The sequence below is a fragment of the Triturus cristatus genome, chromosome 7, assembly GCF_964204655.1.
Source record: "Triturus cristatus chromosome 7, aTriCri1.1, whole genome shotgun sequence".
In the NCBI taxonomy this organism is placed as follows: Eukaryota; Metazoa; Chordata; class Amphibia; order Caudata; family Salamandridae; genus Triturus; species Triturus cristatus.
Window position 1 is genome coordinate 1410159888 of NC_140590.1, and position 20690 is coordinate 1410180577.

The following is a 20690-nucleotide window of genomic DNA, read 5'->3' on the forward strand; positions in this document are numbered from 1 at the left end:
GAGCAAGTGAATCAATAGTTATTATTGTGTCCTTTGTCTTTGGCCGAGCAGTGGGCAGAAATGAAAACACATTATGTCGGATCAAATGGACGTGTTATTGAAATACCGATTCGCGTTAATAAGCCCCAGTTTAAAATGAGCCAAGGACACGCTGCTACCACTAAACTAAAAAAAACAACAACTTTGAAACAAAATAGGGCAGAAGAACGAAAACTCCTCGATCCCTGACCCCTCCGTGTAAAACATTACCTGACACTCGAGTCCCGAAAAGCAGAGGGGCGGTGGGGGTGTCCTGGGCCGAAATGGAGACCGCGCACGCCTACCAGATAACATCAGCACGGGAGGGCTGAGCTGGACAACAATAGGTCTGGAACACGGAGATGGGCGGGAGGGAGAAGCATGGATAAACAAGCGCGGCGGCAAAAGTGAAAGCGACCGTGGGATGCGAGGAATGCAGCTGAAGTGTCCCGCGAGTGGTGCGCCTGCTCGAAATCGGACACATAACAGATGGCACACTGTGCGCCGTTGCTCGTAACTGCAATCCGTAGGTGGATACATTTCCTGGGGGAGCTGGAATATGCACCCGCCTTTCCCCAATTGCGTGCTGTCTTCGCACGCAAAGCCCAATAGAAAACAAGCATTGGCATAGCCAATAGGTCTCGCCTTTGGGACCTTATACGTTTTTAGCCATGCAACAGTTGATGTTGTTGCACCAAGGATATTGTGCTGCATAACTAAATACTTCTGAGGTCCCAAAAGCGAGACCTATTGACTATGTCAATGCTTGTTCCTTCTTGCAGTTTTTACTGTAATGCACAGTTTGCCTGGTGTTTAGCAAGGGCATTGGCGACACTGTGCTACTGGAAGAGGTCACCATTACATCTGGCAAATGAAGACAAGGAAGCTAAGCTTCGCTGTCAAATCTCAGATCTAAAAAAAAGTATAATAAAAAGAAATGTGTGCTGCTCTGAGAGCAATTCCGTTGTTCAGTGTAATTATACAAAATCGATGGTGGAGTGTGCTATGTATTGTTCGCCAGTTGGCTGAAAGAAACAAGTGCTGTCGCTATTGCTTCAGTCCTGCAGTCATGGTGAGGCAGCGGTGGGTCACTGTCCCTTAGGGTGCCTATTGTGAGAACAGAATAAAGTAGGGACGATAGTTTTGCTTCGATAAAAGGAAGAGGACGATGCATTTGACATACTTTACTTATGCCCTATTTTATGTTTGTATATTTCCATATTTTACTTTTGTAGAATGCCTACCCCTTTTCTCGTGCCACATTAATAATGTCTACAATTAATAAAAACATGTGGAGTGGGTGGGGGTCCTTATGGATACAACTGAGACATGTATAACTAGTCTGCGCGAGCCAGAACCTCCAGCTGCGCGAAGGGTGGGCCTAGTGACAAACTGGCAAGCGCTCTGTGCGCTGAGCAAATTGTGATAATTAGCAGGAAAGCAGATGTCAGTCCCACTGGGATGACATAACTGCTGAGACAGGAAGTCCTGTCATGAGTGAAATAGCAGGGGACGTGGAGGCTGGAAGAAGAGGCTGCTGGCGAGTATCCATTCCACAACCACAGCAAGGTTCAACAGGCCTGCCAATAGCCAGCGCGCGGGCCTGGGAAAAACGTCGACGACGTGACAGGTCTCCGTCTTCTGCATTCGAAGGATGACTCATTAAGTCACCAAGAATGCGGACGCTGTGGGGCCGCCATTATTTATGATGAGGGAATAAAGCGCGACAGGGCAATCATGGATCTTGTAAAGGAGTATAGTAATGGAATAACGACTGACAAGTGAGAACAACGGAAGATAGAAATGTCAAAGAAAAATCAAGAATCCCTGCGTTACTTATTTGTTCACATTTTTAACAAACAGAAGAGATGCCATGTTTTCGTCAATTAGTTCCTAAAATGAGTAATAACCAGGCTATACTAAGTTACTGTGCAATGCCGCGAAAGAGGGGCATGCCCTGAATGTTAATAGGTACGTCTGCTAAAATAAATGTGCTGCAGTCATGTCACACAGAACCATGATACGAGACCCAAGCATGTTAGATTGCCAAGCACACAGTCATTAAGTGAAACTGCCCGCGCTCTGCTTAACGACTGCTTTGAAGCGCACTCGTGCTTGTGGTGGCATCTGCCGTGCGGGAGCGAGCACCGGCCAATTAGCACGCGCACCGCTGCTCGCGTCCGCAAGGTGGATGCCGCCACAAGCGCGAGTGTGCTTCAAAATGAGCAGACCGATGGCTTAAGGCCCTCCTAGGGCAGCGCATTCGCGTTGCCTAGGCAAGACCTAAAAAGCTATAAAAGAAACACACGCACGAGCATGTGAAAAGTCCAGAGCGATTCCAAGAGGTCGTTTTCCTAGAGCAGTGCATGCGCGCTGCGCTAGGCTCGACCTAAAAATAGGGACGGAAATGAAGGGGTCGGAGAGGGGAATAGAAAGAGGAAGTAAGGTAGTAAGGGAGGGATAGAAGAGGTAGGATGGGAAGGGAAATAGGAAGAGAAGAGGAGAAAACAGAAGAGAGAAGGGGAGGAATATGAAGGGTACAATAGGGGAGGAAAAGGACAGGAAGGTGAAAGGGAGATGATGGAAGAGATAGGATGGAATAGAGTAGAGGAGTCCAGCAATAGGGAATGAAAAAGAAGAGGAGAGCAAGTCTGGGGAAGGAAAGGTGAGGGATGGGAAGGGGAGAGGAGCGAAATGGTAGGGGATGGTGTGAAGTGGAGAGGATGGAAGGGGATAGAACGTAAGGGGTGGGTATGCAAGGATGAGGAGGGTATTGATAAGGAAGGAGGAGAGATAGGGAAGGGAAAAGCAGAGAAGAGAAAAATGTTTGGGGGAAGAGAAGGCGAGGGAAGGCAAAGTAGGGGGAAGGAAGGGGAGAGTAGGTAAGAAAATGGGAGGGAACGTATGGGTGGTATATGGGAGAGGAGATAAAAGATAGGGAAGGGGCGTTAGAGGGGAGTAGCAAAGAGGAATGAAGAGAAGGGGAAGGAAGCGAAAGGAAATAGGAAGGGAAGTAAAGGGAAAGGAAGAAAAAAAGAAAAGAGAATGGGAAGAAAGAGAAGAGAAAGAAGAGGAAGGGGGTCGAAGTGGAGAGGATAGAAAAAGGGGACGTGATGGTGAGGTGTGGGGAGAAGGAAAGGAGGAGAGGTATTGAATGGATAGAGGAGGGAAGAGAGTAAGGGAAGAGGTTGGCAAGTAAAGGAGGGAGAAAAAAGGAGATAGGTTAGTAAAAAGGGGGAAGGGAAGGAGAAAGAGGAGGAGGGACGTGGAGAGTATAGAAGGGAAGTGAAGGGATCAGGATGTCAGTTAGGGAAGAAATGAAGGCAGTAAGGGGAGCGGAGGAAGATTGGAGAGGAAAATGGATAGGAGAGAGCGCAAGCAGGGAATCTGATGGGAAAGGTGAGAGGTAAGTGGAGAAAAATAAAGGGAACTGCATTGAGGGAAGGGGTGCTATTGGATAGGGACATTTTGGATAAGCGGAGGAGAGATAGGTAAAGGAGTGTAGAGAAGGGAAGATATAGGGAAGTAATAGGGAATGTGAGAGGATAAAAGAAATAGGGTGGGATAAGGTAGAACACAGGAGCAATAGGAAATGGAAGAGTAAACGAGAGGAGAGGGAAAAAAGTATTTGGGGAAAATGAGGAAGGGTATGGGTTGGAAGAGAAGAAGAGCAGTAGGGAAGGTGAGAGTAGAGAAAAAAGTCTGGCTAGGGGAAGAGGAGAGCAGGGAAAAGGTGGATGGCCTAGGGGAGCGATGTGAAGATGGAAAAGGAAGGGGGAGTAGAGGGTAGAGAAGGGTGGGAAAGGTAGAGGAGAGGAGCGATAAGGAAAGAGAAGGGATGGGAAGAGAAAGGAAGTGAGAATGGAAGAGAAGAGAAAGGAAGGGGCGAGCATGGGAAGGGGAGAGATGGGGAAGAAGAGGTGAAAGGGAATAGGATAGAATAGGATTGTGGAGAATGGAAAGGAGAGGAAGGTAAAGTAAGAGAAAGGAAAGCAAGAGAAAAGAAGGGGATGAGAGATAGGAAATAGCAGTTACGGAATTGAAGAGGATAGAAGAGGTAATACGAGGGATTAGAAGGGTAGAGGAGGGATAGGTAGGGAAGGGAAGGGATAGGAAAGTGAAGGGAGGTGGAAAGGATAGAACCGCTATGTTGGGAAGAATAGGAGAGGAGCGATAGAGAAGGGAAAGGGAGAGGAGTTAAAAAAGTGGGGTGAGGGAAGGATAGTGGTGGAACAAGTAAAGCAGAGGAGCAATAGGTTAGGGAAAAAGAGAAAAAAGTCGTGGGAAGGGGAGAGAAGAGATTGTGGAGGGTGGGAAGTATGATCAAAGGGGTGGGTGTGCTCGGGAGATCAGAGTATTGGTAGGGAAGGAAGGGTGGGAATGGTGAAGAGGAGCACAGGGGAAAGAAACGGGCTATAGGGGAGAGGAGAGTAGTGGGAGGGAAGGGGAGAGCAGTGATAAGAGAGGGTGTCGGAGAAGGGAATGAAAAGAAGAGATAGGGTAGTAAGGGAAAGGAAGAAGAGAGGGCGGGAAAGGGAGGGGAGGACAGAAAGGAAGAGAAGGGAGAGGATAGACGTGGGAAAGGGAGGGATTAGAAGGGGAGAGGAGAGATTCGTAAGGGAGGGAAGTAAAGGAAAGGCAACATATTATGATGGAAAGGGGAGAGGGATAAGAAGGGATCAGGGTTTTAGAGGGGAGGAAATGAAGGAAGGGGAGAGGATTGAGAGGAGAGGGAATGACTATTAGATATGGAAGGGGAGGAGTCAAAGGAGAGGGCAGGAGGGGAGATAAAGGGAAGAGAAGGGAAAGGAATGGAAGAGAAAGGAAGGGTGAAGAACAAAAGGGGCAAGAAGAGAGGAAGGAAAGGGATTGGAAGGGTAAAGGAAAGGAGAGCTGGGAAGGGAGGGAAATGAAGGGAAAAGATAGGAAAATGGAAGGGGAAGGAGAAGGGGAGAGGATAGAAGAGATCGGGAGGGAAGGAAACGGAGGAGGAAGGGGAGTCTAGGGCTGAAGAGGAGAAGAGATGGAACTTTAGAAGAGAGGAAATGAAGGGAGAGGATGGGATCAGAGAGGGGATAGAAGGGAATGGTGGGGAAAGATAGAAAGGTAAGGGAGAGGGGAGGGGAGAAAATGTGAAGGGAGCAGAGGTGAAGGGAAAGGTTGGGGAAGGTGAATCTAAAGGATGTGAAAGGGAGGATATAGAGCAGATGTGAAATGGTATACAGGGGAATCAATTAGTAGGGAAAATGATATCTTCATCATAAGGCAAATTTTCACAATTTGCTTGCACAGCGCTTTTTCGATTTACTAATTAAATGATTTTTACTGGGCCATATCCACATCTCTCTCTGCCCTGCTCCTCCCCTTGAGTATGGTGCAGTAACCCCCTCACTTCTTTTAAGTAGTGCAAATATCAAAAGGAATGATACCTGTAAGAGTTCTCAAACAGGGATTATTTAATCCAGTGAACAGAATGGGCGAGTCTTTGAGTCTCTCCTATGGAGGCCTGTTGTTTAAACCCTGTGAGGTGGACAAAGTTTGTGACCCCGGTTCTGGAACCATGGCAATAATTAAATTTTCAGTGCTTATTGCAAGCAAGGGGGAGTCCCTTTAATTCCTTGTGTACAGTGTAACTCGGAAAGAATGTTAGCATTGTAGGTGGCAAAAAAAATAGCAACTCCTAGTGCCACTTTGGTGTTTTGCACTTTAGTTTTATCCCTCACTGGGTCTGCCAAATCAATTTTTTTAAAGCCCTGCATGGTAGAGGCTCAGGCTATCTCAAGAAAAGAGTTAGCCACTACATGCCGTCCAGGATTCTGAGGTCATCCTCTATGAGCCTGGCATGCTTTCCTAGAATACGCCGAGCCCGCTCAGTAGGAAGTTCCTTCAGACTCCTGGGAGTCCAAGCTTGGAACCGACTCTCAGCAACCCTCATATCCATCTCTGACCTGACTGTTTTCAAGAAACGTCTTAAAACCTGGTTATTCAGTGGTTAGTTGAGTTCTTGGTGGTTTTTGAGACAGCGACTGATAGCGCCGAGACACTCGTTCTGAGTAGCTGTGCGCTTTACAAATGCTCATCATTCATTCATCTAAAGTCTTGCACTGCACACAATTAAAAATCTCCATCCCAGATACTAGGCGATTGGGGGTTCAATAGTTGGGCCCGCAATAAAGTGTGCAAGAACTCGCCCTGAAGCGTGTTGGGTGCATACAGTGAGATCACCGATAAAGGTCTACCATCCAATTCTCCCTCTAAGAGCACATAGCGGCCATCAGGGTGTATTACGACTCTATTGTGAAAATATGCGAGCTGTGGAGTGATCCAAACCAGAACCCCCCTGGCATACGCAGAGAACCTGGTGCTAAATACCTGACCACTCCAGTGCCTGGACATCTTATGTAGCTCCTCCGCAGTAAGGTGCATCTCCTGATGGCAAGCAATGTTAATGTGCCTATACCTAAAGAACATGTATAATCTGTCTCCTTATGGGGGTTGCCATGCCAAAGATGTTCCAAGTCAGTGCAATATATGTTGTAGCCATATAGTACTTGGTGTCTCCCGGGCTGGGGACTGCCTTCGCACCCCATACCATGTCTACCCCAGCTACTGTGTTCTCTCTGCCACCACTCTGGTCAGTCCTAACAAAAACACGAATGATACATAACAATAACTTCCAAACCCATGGCTTGGACACTAACAGGCAAATGTCTTCAACAGCGCATCAAGAAATTAAAATGTGTCCTTAGTGCTAAAAGAAAGTCCTTACGGAAGTCCCTTGGGGTCGGGCCAAGAGGCGCGTCAGAAGATCTGATAATGTGCTGGTCTTCTTGGGTCCAAATAAGGAGCCCAAATAACCAAGGTTCCCCATTGAAATAAACATAAACACCAAGGTACAGCCCCAGCTCCACCACCCCCGCCCTTCAAATTTACCCAGCACAAACACAATCTGGTTCACTCACCAGTGAGAAGAGTCACACATTCAGGATCTCTTTTCGAGGGAATCTTACTGATGTAACCGTGGACTCACCATCAGAAGCCACAGAGTTGGGGGCTCACAGCACTGACTGTTTATCCGTGTCAGGTATTTCTTATTGAAATTTAAATGTATTAAAATGTAATTAATTTACATTTTGTGATACCTTACTATATATATTTAACAATCATAAATTCGTTCAAAATACTTACACTCACTATAAGATGTAAACTGTGATGTCATTTGAGATGTCATCAGTGATGTCACTGACAATGTTATGAGTGATGTCATAAGCAATGCATTGCGGGGTCTTAAGTTATACTTAGGACAGGTAATTATAACTGCCAAATTTCAATGGTTATGTACGAGTGAAATCTGACCTGTAACCTTTAGGTTTTTCAGATATATATCAATCAATAGCCATCCATCCACCAGATAGTCCTGCTGGACTCTTCACTTGCCACTCGTCTTTTTCTGTGTGGAATAGTATACTGCATAATTGGTCATTTTAAAATTATGAGATGGTCAAACGCAATGCAAAAAAAATACACAATGCTCAATGCCATTGCAAGACGCATGCCTGCTGCTCTGTTTGATTTTATTGTTTATTGCAAGCACATGCCTTCGTATTTTCATTGTCTCTACTTTTAATCCTTTATTGTACGTTATATACACTTGAGTTTGTGTTTTATTGTGGATGGGAAGTGGGTATATGAATGGCTGCATGAGTGCAATAATTAGTGACCAAGTGCATGTATGATGAATTTATTAAATGTCTAAAATCACCAGTGACTGAAGAGACACTTCCAGTTATAAGCCATACCACTTCACTTGCCACTCGTCTTTTTCTGTGTGGAATAGTATAGTGCATAATTGGTCATTTTAAAATTATGAGATGGCCAAACGCAATGCAAAAAAAATACACAATGCTCAATGCCATTGCAAGACGTATGCCTGCTGCTCTGTTTAATTTTATTGTTTATTGCAAGCACATGCCTTCGTATTTTCATTGTCTCTAGTTTTAATCCTTTATTGTACGTTATATACACTTGAGTTTGTGTTTTATTGTGGATGGGAAGTGGATATATGAATGGCTGCATGAGTGTAATAATTAGTGACCGAGTGCATGTATGATGAATTTATTAAATGTCTAAAATCACCAGTGACTGAAGAGGCACTTCCAGTTATAAGCCATACCTATTGACATTGTTATTGCTTATTAAAGATGTTAAATTGATATTGGCATTGGAGAAGTCTGTCATCTTGCACATTGTCAAATGGAATTCTTTTTCCTCATTGTTTTCTATTGCTAACGGTACCTGATTCGTTTTTTGTTTTCCATTTTCAGTGCAAGGAGGTGCCACGGTCCTTGTGGAGCTTGCTCCAGACATCCACATATGTGGCATTTGTAAGGAGCAGTTCAATAATCTTGATGCTTTCCTTGCTCACAAGCAAAATGGTTGCCAGTTGCACAGTCCTACAAATGGAACTACTAGCACTGTACATTATGTGTCCGAAGAAGCACTGCCTGCTCCACAGGATCAGACTACAACCAGAACGATAACGTCGGAGACCCAGACCATCACAGGTAGCACACATATAGCGAGGCTACCACAAGTATTAACCTAATATATTGACAAAACGTTTGGTTGCACATTTTTTTCCACCAGCTTTTGCTGCTTATTAATTACTTAACAACCAATCATAGGTCCATAGAGGGCAGACGGAGATTATCTTTAACACAACGTAAATAGTTAAAGTATTAGAAGCCCAGACAGATGTGCATCCTAGCTGCACACATGTGTGGCCAATAGCACCTGCTCTAGAAACTGGTCATTCTCTGTGTGCTGTTCTGTCTCCATTTATTTTTGCACAGTCCACGCACTCCCCATACTTTGGTAGACGCATCTGTACCTTTTTCCCTTTAGCCTCACTCATTTAGTGAGTCCAATAACTGAGCACATCACATTTCTGAGCTGGAGTACATTCTCTGTTTGTTTGGGGCCTTTTTCGCTGGGCTTGTTGTAGAAATGCAATTTGTGAATTAAAATGGGCTTACTGTTGTGTGAGGGTGCGTGTCTCTCTCTAAACCTCTCCTTACTGTCCTCCTATTTAGTCATAGGTATTACCCATTTTCCAACCACTCCTCTGTCCCTTCCTACAGTCACTACAATAATGTATATGTACGTGTCCAGAGATCTCCGTACTTGTCCAGATACCTCAGCATGTAGGTTTGTGAATAGCATTTTGTAGTACAAGAATAATACTATTGTAGTGCTACTAAACATACTACAAAATACAGTTTGTGAGTAGGCCCCTCTGCTTTTCTAACTGAGGAAGTAGAGCTGTGGGCAGAGCGGTTGCAAACGTTTTCATTCTGGACTGTTTTGGAAAAAAATACCAAAATCATACAACCATAACAGAAGTTCCCATCACTGCGTCCAAATCCAACTGTGAATGCCTTGTTTGGAGACACCTAAAGTTTAACTTGTTTTCTTATGTAGCCCTTAAGACCAGTTGGAACTGTCATTGGTCTTTAGGTTGTTCACACTTTTACTCAGCTGCGGGAACATCCTTCACTGACGGAAGTTCCATGCTTGGATCTTCCCATGTGAAAGGGACCTTTCCATTAGTGAAGAAACTGATGCTTCAGGCTGTTGGTGGTTTCAGTGGTGGTGTTGCTCCGAAATGTGATCCTTACTGAAAGGGCATAAGAGTTGTTCCAACTGCAAACGTTAGAGGTGACCGGGCCTGGCCTCCCCCCTACTAGGGTGCCTACGCCCTTGATGTCTAGCTTTCTGTAGTAGGGAACGTGTAACCTTTTACAGCACTGACTAGTGCTTCACATTGCTATGTGATTATAGTGTATTAATACCTTGGTTACGGTTGGAGAATTCTCTCATTTAAATTTTGCTAGTTTTGAATTTTAAGTATTACGTTTCATGATAAGCTGTCTGTAAATGGGTAGCAAACGCACTCCTGTTTTTTTAGGCTCTCCATAACTGAAGGGTTTGGAAAGAGATCCAAATGGCGTTCCTCCCAAAACCGAGACAATATTCCATCTTCTGCTTTCTCTATGAGCAGTGACAAGGAATCCTTCTTCCTATGGTGTTTTTTTCTTCTTCTTTCTTTTACATCAATAATGATTGTTCTCTGATACCAGGCCTTTAACACAGAGTCTGGGATCTCTGGGGCCATATTGCTCCATCTTTTGTCCTCTGTTTAGCGAGAAATTGGAGCAAAAGGTGATGATATAATGCTCAGGGCCTTCGAAGTACTTCACCTTCTCTGATGGATCTTGCACCTAGATTTTTGAGCGAGGATCAGTTTAGAGGGGGGAGCAGAGTAAACGGTGCACATATACAGTTTAGTATCCTCTACAAGCTACAGGGGCCTAGAGGAACTGCGTGGTTAGAGGACTGACCACATTATCTTCCACCAGAAAAGAGCTCAGGATGACTCCAGAACAAACATTGCAATATTGGCACTTCTCGGGGGCTTCCCTCTTTTATTTAGAAAGAGTTTCTGGGCTTATTTCCTACATTCCCTCCAAATCAGCATGCTGAACATCCTCTGGTTTCACCTTCCAGAGGTCCTTTACCAAGGTATGGACATTCGTGATTCTCTGAAAACTTTTCACCTGCCACTCTCCTCCCAAGTATTCTACTTCTCTTGAAGCCAAGCAAAGGGCTTACTTATCAGCTGCACTCTCTTTTTGCATGTTTTATGTAGGACCGTCCCTTTGTTGTTCGATGCCTCGGGTGGTGGTTAGTTGTTGCCAGCCTTTGACAGAGTAAAACAAGCAATCTGGTATTCCAAAGTTATGTCCCTTCCAATAGTATTAATGCGGGTAATCACAATCCTATATGCAGGACTTGCAAAACGACTGCCCAAGTTCCTAGTCACCAAATTTGTCACAGGGTTTCCTTTTTAGGTCTCGCCTGGCGTAGGCTGCGCGCAAGCGCAGTCTCGCTGGCGAGATTTAATGAGATGTGCTATTTTCTGTAAGGGGCATTAAGCCCCGCCCCTCTTTTCCATTGGCTGGCGTCACCGTTGATGCTAAACGGTGGCCAGCCATTGGAAAAGAGGTGTCGGTGACGTATTTGCTTGGCTTTCTGAGCCGTCCCATTTGGACGGCCTCGCCTGCTTTGCGTTAGTCGCAAAAGGTTTCTTATCTTTATGGGGCCAAACACATGGCCCCATAAAGACAAGAAACCTTTTTGGCAGGCGAGGCCGTCCAAGTGGGACGGCAAATAAAGCCGAGCAAAATACGTCATCAGTCACCGAGAAGATAGATTTCTGATGAACTGAAGTCTGCTACAGTTTAGCGATTGTTGTAACTAAATCCAGAGAGTGGCCTCTGCGCGGTGCTGATTCCCTTCAAGCGTGTTGTAAATAACACGAAGACGCTGGTGATTGACAATCAGTGATCTGACAGAGCCATCATGAGAGTGGAACTGGGAGTCCCTTTACCCTGGGTATCGGCGGCTCGCTTTAATCCGGAGTGGTACCGTGCACACACCAGCACAATGCACAACGGTGCACCTGAGCTGTCGGGCACACACACTGGGCTAGGCTAGCTTGATGCAGCTCTTCCTGACAACACGTGCCAGGCTGAAGACAGCAGACACGAGGGGACCCCCAAAGTGAGTCACTTTCATGCACCCCAAACCTCATCTACCTCACTACACCGTAAATTAACTCTGTCATGCTGGAAAACGCAATTTCCTTAACTCGGTAACGCTAAACAGTAAACAAAATTCTGACGTAAATCTCATTTTCGGTTATTGGTGGGTTACTTCTTTATCTTGTTGTACGGGTGGGAAAAACACGCAAGGAGGGACCTTGGAGACCATTCGGTAAACAGTAAAGTGGTCAGTGCTTTTGCGGTACTCCATAGGCAGACTGCGAAGTCGGGCCTTGTATGATTTTTAGATATATACAATAGATTCGGCGTGGCTTACTCTACCTGAAGAGGGAGAGGGGGGGATACATGCAAAAACTTAGTATAAAACCATAGCTTTTTCAGTGAATTGCCCTCCCCTCCTTACGGCCCGGTACCACACACACAGACTCCCATTGTCACCTCTCTCCTATGTCATTTACAGCTTCGGTCCTTTTCTATTAGACGTTTTTGGGAGGGTTTTGGCGTGTGGGGGAATGAATGAGACAGTGGTTATTTTGGAAAAGACCACCTTCTAATCCCAAGCATTTCCTGCCATTCATGCCCCCCACTCCCTTAGTTTCACCTCCACCCTTGCCATTAACTGGGCGCTTTGTTTGCCAATCAGGGAGACAGGGGAGCAGGAAATTACGTGGTCAGTTTAAAAATGCCCCTACCCACCTCTCGCGCGTTTATTTTCATCACAGGAACAATTCATGTGGCAGTGAGATCCTGAGGTAATCTCGCTCCTGCCCCTCCACTGGAGAAAGGGGACGCTACAAATAAGGAGGGTAGGTGGTGCTAATCTCGCACTACAGCCTCCTCCCTCTTACTACAGCCCTCTGCCCAACCACTGCTCAGATATTCCAAGCAGTATTGATCTGTGCCTGGGCACTCCGAGCCGGAGTGCTTCTGGGCTGCGCCTGCGCTGAGGAGGAGCTGCGCCCGCCGCCCACCCGCTGGCTGCCCAAGTTTCCAGGGTGGCAGGAAGGAGTGCGGGCAGAGGCTGAACTCTTTGAACGTCAGGAGCCGCCTGCGCGGACGGCCGACCTAAGTTTGGGGAGCAGAGGGAGGTGAAGAGAAAGAAGATGTGAACAGACTTGGCACTGCCTGGCACAGCCTTCTTGTGCGTGGCAGGACCCCATGTCCGTGAAGCTTCCTGCCTCGCCATGGAGAGAAGGTCTGCGGGGATGCCATTCCGTGGGGAAGCTCTGGTGACTGTTTCCTCCTGAGGAGGGTGGGGCACTGCACTTCTCACTGGGGCTTCCCCGGGGATCACTATCAATGTTTGACCAGAATATGAGCGATGGGGTGTCCGAGGAGGACAGGAGTCCGCTGTGCGGATCTGGGGGCGAGGGATTGTGTTCGGAGCAAGGCCCCCCCCCCCACCACCAGGGCTGAACTGGAGTGCGCCTTGCACGGTCACCGCGGGCTGAAGGAACTGCCAGGAAGATCCAAGGAGGGAGGAGGAGTAGGAGGGCAGCACCGGGACATGGACGAGAGCCCGACTCGGGGGGATTCCGACTACTGCCGCCGGATCCTGGTCAGAGGTAAGGTGCACGTGTGCTACCGCATCCTACCTCGGGAGTAAATACACCCTCCTCTAGAAAACTTACCTACGGAACCCTCAAATCCTGACAGCTCGCACGGGCGTTTGTGGACACAGGAGTCCTGACAGTCCGCACGAGCGTGTTGGCGGCAGGGGCCCTGACCGCTCGCACTGGCGTGTGTGGAGGCTGGAGTCCTAACAGCACTGTCCCACACCCGTGGGTCAGCATCAGAAGCGGAGGTCTGCAGAGACCAGGCAGCCCTTTCATGACGGACTGTTGGAAATGGAACATGTGGCTTGGCTTCCCTGGGACACCTGCAGCCTACTGCAGCCTAGGGGTCCGATGGGGGGTGGGGGCGCGGGGAGGGGTCCTAGGTGCTCTCTCCGTGCAGGCAGCAGATGAGCGGCTGCATTTCTGTGCCATTTTAGCAGGGCTGAGTAGCCCCACAGCCTCATTCCAGGTCAGAAACAAGCATTTGCAATGCAATAGGTCTCGCATTTACGCAAGTTTGAGCTATTGACATTGTAAATGACTATGCCTTTTATTTAGGTTTTGAAAACAAAAATAAAAGCCATTATCATTTGCAATGTCAATAGCTCAAACTCGCGTAAATGCGAGACCTATTGCATTGCAAATGCTTGTTCCATGATCATACTCAGAATATGCAAATACAACAGCCTGTGCAAAAACCTATATGTGTTGGAAGCCCCACGTTATTTGCAAATCATAGTGAAAACTTCCATTTAATAGTGGCAAAATCGGGTCACAAACAGTAGTTATTAGAAGTAGTAGTACAGTAGCATTGCTTTCTCCTCCACCATTGAGTACACAGCAAAGTAATTGCAGACATTCTTCCTAAATGCTGTGGCTGAGTGTGCAGCAAAGGGCCAATAGCTTAAGCTATTTTTCGTCTTTGGGTTACTCTGACCTGGAGTACGTAGATAAGGTTTTTCCTTTCCTCTTGGTTACCCACTCTTTATTTTGAGACCAATCAGTGGGATTTCACAGCGGTATTGGAGAAGTGCAGAGGGGAAGTCACCAGATGGTCAGATGTAACCTACTGTGATAGACCAACCACATAGGTAGTACTTATTCCTTGGGCATAAGCAGGAAAGGAAGTCCCTGCTCACTTCATGCCATCGATCATCATTCTCAAATGAGAGGTGTCAGACTGATGGTCATGCTCAGCATAGCAGTCAGATGGAAGGCCGGTAAAATGTTTCTCTCTAATGAGATATTTTTTGGAGCAGTCACTCACAAAGAAAGGGTAATCTGGAGCTGTGTTATTAAGACTTTTTAGATATAAGTTTGATACCTTTGATCACTCACGGCAACCGAATTCCCCAAACATTATCACCAGCTAGCCCATTGAAATATACCACTTGAGGGGAGACAGTAGCCCAGTGCAGTTCCCAAGCAGCTTTCTAGCCAGCAACGTGCCCCTTGCGAAGTGTAAATCAAAATAGTACAGCACACATTCCCATTTCCCCAGTTCTTGGTGAGCCTATCTTTTCCCTTCTTGGAGCTCCAAGGTTCTAACACTCACTCCTCCTATATCGACAAGCAAACCTTAGGCACTCCACCTAATTCATGCAGATAGATAGATAGGGTGTGTAATCCAGAGGACGATGCAAATAAACTGTTCTGACAAGCTCCTAACCCCATGGTAATGTCATGCTTGGGTATCTTTTAAAATAGCACACTATCATGATAAACCTTCATGATGCTGTGGGGGGGAGGCGGGGGGGGGGGGGGTGGCTTACATATGCTTTCAGACCTGGTTGGTTTTCAACAAACGTCCAACACCAAGTGAGAGGCCATAAGTTTTGGACTGGCAAAGAACGTTCCACACAATAGGAGTTAAAATTGGGAAACCGCCGTCTCTTACACATGTTTTCCTTTCTATAACTTTGGCTGATTAATTTATTGTCCCTTCTGGATACCGGTTTGCATTGCAGACTGTTTCCAAATTTTGCATAAGGGTCTGCATCAAATTACAGATTTTGTTACTTTATTTGAATGGCATTCGCTTAGAGATCAGGAAACCTGTAATGTGATTATTCCAAGATATCCAAAGAGTAACTGGGCCTTTTGTTTGTGTTAGTTTCTGCTCCAGAGTTTGTGTTCAAACATGGGTATCAAGCATATATTCCAAGCGAAAATGTTGAATCACAGGCTATCTCCACTGTTCCCGTGCCTACAAAATCTCGCACCAGAAAACCAACAACTTCAGATGCAGAAAAGAAAGTTAAATGTTACTATGAAGGTAAGTTGCATTCTACTTTGAATCTGTTTATTTGAAGCAAACATTATGTTGTTTAGACTTGATTTGTGAGGCTGCTCATTTTTGTGTCAGAAAATAGTGGGTATTTCTGTATTTAAGCTAAAAATTAATGCATTAGCAAGGTCCATTAAAATGGCATTTTGTGTTGTTCTTCAGTTAATTTTATTTTTCCATGGCCAGCTTGTTTTTTGTTGAAGTGTCATGCATAGAAGAAAGTAGTGCTCAGTGACTCCTATGTGCATTTTAGGACACTGTAGCTACTGTCATGAAATGCAAGGACAGTATTTGTGCAGTTAAACCAATGCTGCTTTTTCCGTGTAAGTATTTCAGTGCTTACTTCATAACCCATCATCCACATCAACATTTTCAGATTCTAACCCAAAGGTACTTCTTGCTCAAACACATCCAGTATCATTAAAAACGCATTACATGCGCCACGCACACCTTTCATATATGAAGTGGTGACTCCGGATTGTAGTGTTTAGGCAGTATAGGCAATGCAGTCCATTCCAGATTGTGATAACATTTCCGGTTGATGGACTGGAGGAAAGGATTATATCTTTAGCAGGACACGAAAACGTTAAATTCCTAAATGTAATTAATACAGGGCGAAAATAATTTCTTAATAGTTACGAACTTTTTTTGGAGCACTTTTCAGTCACATTAAAGTTCATATTATAGTCTTCACAACGCAGTTTTATTTAAGAAATCTCAGTTTTGTATCTATAGGTGTTAAAATTTTAAAATTGGGTAAATTAAAATTGGCATAGAGTAAGTCCTTCCACCCACTTTCATGTTTTTCCCCTTTGTTGCACTGCGGTTAAGGCTTCTTAACACCCCACCTTTTTATTGTTTCCCTTTGTTACTTATTCCCCCCTTTCCCATGTCCTCTATAGCTTGGTGACTTGTGTCGTGCCTTTTCTGGGAATCTCTTATTAAACGTATATGTATCACTTAATGACAGTTCTTGTGGAGTGATTGGTACTGGTTTTAATTCAAATTCTGTTAACTGATACCTTTTAGAACCTTGATCTATGTGTTTTACACAATTCCCTATTTCCATATGGTTTCCCGGCTTTTAATTTTCATTTATTTGCGGGAATCCGTATAGCACATTATGTCTGCTTGCTAGAAAGGCTGACCACATCCACGTGAGTTCTATGAATTTCTGTGCCCTTTCTCCTCTCTTTGGTGCTTGCGAACCTGCTGTCCTTCTTGTGGCACCCCAGAAAGAATTGCATATTCTTGCACTGATGCATTTAATCGCCTAGTGTCTGCTTTGCTTTTATTTTTGATATTGCAGCCTTTTGCTGTCTTGCCCGGGCTCAGTGTCGGTCTGTTCTGATTTTGACATAAGACTGAACATTATGTAGCTTAACGATGTTAAAGTGAATATTCGTGACCACCACTTTTTTAGATGAAAAAAGTAAATGATATTCTGGAAATTTACCCAGCAAATAAGAAATACCGAAAAACTGGTTTCTCTAGGAAAAGGGCTACTACACGAGGGCTGGACTCTTCAATGTTTGACTTTTTTTCTTTACATCTTTATTAAGCCTGTTTTCATTAAACCATTGAAGCCTAATGGAGAACGTTTTGTAAAGTCCCTCAAAACTGTCATGAGGGTTTGTAACCCAATAGGCTTTTGATACCTACTACGCTGGTTTTCTTGAAATCCCCGAAAAAAGTCTTCCTGAAAGTGTATTTCTAACATACATGTGCAGCTGTCACTTTCTGCAAAAAATTGGACGGTGTTGATTTGTCACAATATATGGTTTGTATAATGCAGTATTGAGTTATTATTCTGCATAATTGTTGAACCCATACTAACACAGTCGATTACATTCCCTTTTCAGTTGCAAAATGAAAACTTTTTCATAGGTGAATTAATTGCTACAGCAGTTACTGTTGGTTACTATCATCAGTTTTGGCAGTGGCAGCTTAGTGGGTGTCACAACCCACCAAATTATTTTTTTACCGAATTTTAAAGTAACAATGTCTTTTCTCTGCCGTGTCACACACCTCAATCACCACCTGGGATTCATGGTGCGGTCATGGTCCTGTCTAAATACTACTGTTCCCCTCTGTTATCCCACCGGCGCCTATCTTTCCCCACAAATCATACGGTTTCACAATGCACCATCTCAGGTCAACCCACAACTTGTCGTACCATCTAAGATTCCCATGTATGCTACCACCCATGATTCCATGTCCACTGCATTAAACCCCTTTGACAGAGCACATTGCCACAAACCCCAAAGTCACTTTTCATTATCAAGGTCCTCTACACCACACTATTCAGTACATCACCATGCCATTTTAACCTATTCAATGTACGCCTAAGTCATAGCAACTCTATAAATCAAAGCCTTTCCAGAAAACTAGAAAAGCCGTACTTCGAGACGACACCTACAGTACACCAGTCCTCATCATCATCATTGACATTCATACTACAAGCCTCATCTGCTACCATCTACCCAAATACCCCTTCCGCAATCCAACTACAGAAAAAGAAACTACCATGCTCAAATGCACCATCACACATGCGACCTAAATCTGACTGTCCCCCTGCTCTCAAACAACATATCATTTTGAACACCTGTTCTGGCATGAATACCAGCACTGTAGTATGCCTTCATCAGGTCCCCATTTCCTTCTCCTTTAACTCTCACTCATGCTTTACCTACCCACTCACTTTCTCCATGTCTCTCTCTCAAACCACATCAACACTCCTCCGCCACATACACTCACATTCTCTCTCATTTCGTGTTCCTTCTCTTACACCTCAACTCAAAGGCCTCATCAGTCATAGCTTTGCCTCTCATCTCTCGTCTTTCTCAATACTGTGCTCTCCCTTAAATCCCAGATCAATAGTCACTGGACCCATCCATGCTTCCCACCGTTGTAACATACCCTTAGTTCCATATCCACCCCCCACCCCATGAACTCTTCCCTCTTTCTCTGCACTTTAAATTGTTGAGTGGTCGAGGATTGGAATGCAAACTACTGATCCACAAGCCCCCAAATGAAAGTTCGGAACCCACAATCAGGCATGCATTCCAACACTGCATCACACCATTTCTCATGACCTCATTCCGTGATTTCCCTCCACTGCACATTTCTGTTTCTCTCCATCTCTTCTCCGTTCTTTTCTTCTCCCTCGGTCACCATCGCCCTCTCTGCTCCTCTGCCTTCATTTTTTTTCTTCCTCACCAACCAACATTTTTGGCTTGCTCTCCACTCTTCATACCTTAAGCATCTAGGCTTATTGAACACTGTGTTACTTCTCCACACCGTAAGTTCTTTCAGCCAGCACATCTTTACTCCTCCTTGCTGTTACTTCCTCGAGCCTCCCCCACTATCGTGGGAGACATTCTCCAAGTTGCCTTTGATTCCTCCTCTAGTTTCGTTCAGTCAAACTTGCTACATGTTTATGCCTTTCCTTCTTCATACAAGTTCTTTCCGAGCCATATTTTTAATAGTGATGCCTTTTAGCCTGTATTCTCTGAAGTGTTTGTGCATGCAAACAACCATTGCTTACTTTTTTGTTTTCAAAACCTTTAGCTCTACTACTTATTGCTCACTCTGTAGTTTCCGTATTTCTTTTAACCTTGCTTCATGTAATGTCTTGTGTATCAACATAGGAGGCAGAGTTTGATTACTAAGATAGGAATGTATGTTCCTAGCGTATTTTGTCTTGTATCACATTGTTCCTTGATGCATTTTGCCATCCTTCCACTGCATCTTTTGATTCGTCTTCCAGGTTGTCAGTTCAGGACTGCGTACGGCATGAAAGATATGGAACGCCATTTAAGAACTCACACAGGTAAATGTGCTTGTATACCTTCTTAAAAGCTGTTCCAGAATATCTTCTTGAGGTGAGGGGGTATGATTGTATATATGTGTTTGCCTGTCAACCATCTATCTACATTCTGGCACAACTTCATGATCTTTGCTTTTGGCCTTACTCGTTTCTCTTACATATGTTTATCATCTCACTAGACATTATATCCCTATACTCCAGATAAATGTCTACTACCTTTTTTTTGGGTTAAGCACTCCATTAGAGTGCATGTGTTTTCCAGCTGTCTCCGTTGTGTACTGGTCTACCATGCTCAGTAATGCTCTCTCTCGCCCATGTGCTTCTTCCCCGCTTCCTTCTGTGTTATGCTCACCCTCTTGTGCTTCTCCCCCGAATTGCTTTCTCGCTTGTGTACTTCACTATCAACAACTTTGCGTTCCTTTCTCTAGCCAGTGTGCTTCTCCCCTTGCTCTCAATATTCCTCTCTTGTCCAGTTTTGTTTCCCCCACCTACTCCCTTGGTTTGCTTCGCACCCTAATTGCTTCCATGACCATAAGCACCATCCGATTTGCTTCCCCCTGCCTGCGCCTCAAAAAAAACCTTTTTATTTTGCAATTTTATTTTTGTAATTACAGATCCAGCTTTGATACGTAAATATAAAGCTCCTGCATCATGTTATAGACGCACGCATGTTTATTCTGCGCATGCAAAAAGAGGCGGGCGAGCGCATTGTAGCAGTTTTTTTTTTTTATATAAATAAAACCATGCTACCCTGTCCAGCATTAGGCATCGCATCACTAAAACGCATTGGCAAAGTCAATAGGTCTCAAAGTCGAGACTTATTGGCCTTGCTAATGTTATGTGTCAGTGAGAGATTGGCTCACTGACCTCTGTCGTGTAAAGTTCCATCATTATGTGAGACCCAGAACCTTGCACCTACAATGTGAATGTTGTGTGTGTGTAAAGTTGAAACTGTAAAACATATATAGTAGGAAGATTCTGTGTGTCTGTTTACAGAAACTAGTGGGATTCAGTTTGGAGGCCCCTGGTTTACCATGGCACAAATGGATGTTGAGAATAGCCTCCTCAGGCAGTTGAAGAGTATTGTCTTCATTCCTGTGCCTGGAGTGTGGAGACACTGAAGTGAGGAGGATGGAGACAGGACTACCGTTAGAAATTCAATTAAGAGTTTGTTAGCGAGGCCCTTCTAACTAGTTCTTCCTGAGCTCTGCCCTTTGGTCAATTGGATGAATGGTGGAATGCAGTATCCTTTGCGCAAGGTGAGGAAGTCTCTAGGCCTGGTCTGCACTTTTGTCTGTCCCAGATTACTGCTTCAGAGAGGCTGATGACAGCCAGAAAATGTAGACTTGATTGTGTCCATGTTGTGGGTGCTCCTA

At 45.0% G+C, this 20690-nt stretch overlaps 1 protein-coding gene across 1 annotated transcript in view; it reads left to right on the forward strand.

Annotated features, from left to right (window-relative positions):
* Positions 1-20690, forward strand: part of ZFP64 (ZFP64 zinc finger protein) — a 49436-nt gene that overhangs the window by 9872 nt on the left and 18874 nt on the right. Inside the window, exons 2-4 of the mRNA XM_085619133.1 lie at positions 8343-8582; positions 15312-15473; positions 19255-19317. Coding sequence (XP_085475259.1) covers positions 8343-8582; positions 15312-15473; positions 19255-19317 — 465 coding nt within the window. The remainder of the gene's footprint in view (positions 1-8342; positions 8583-15311; positions 15474-19254; positions 19318-20690) is intronic.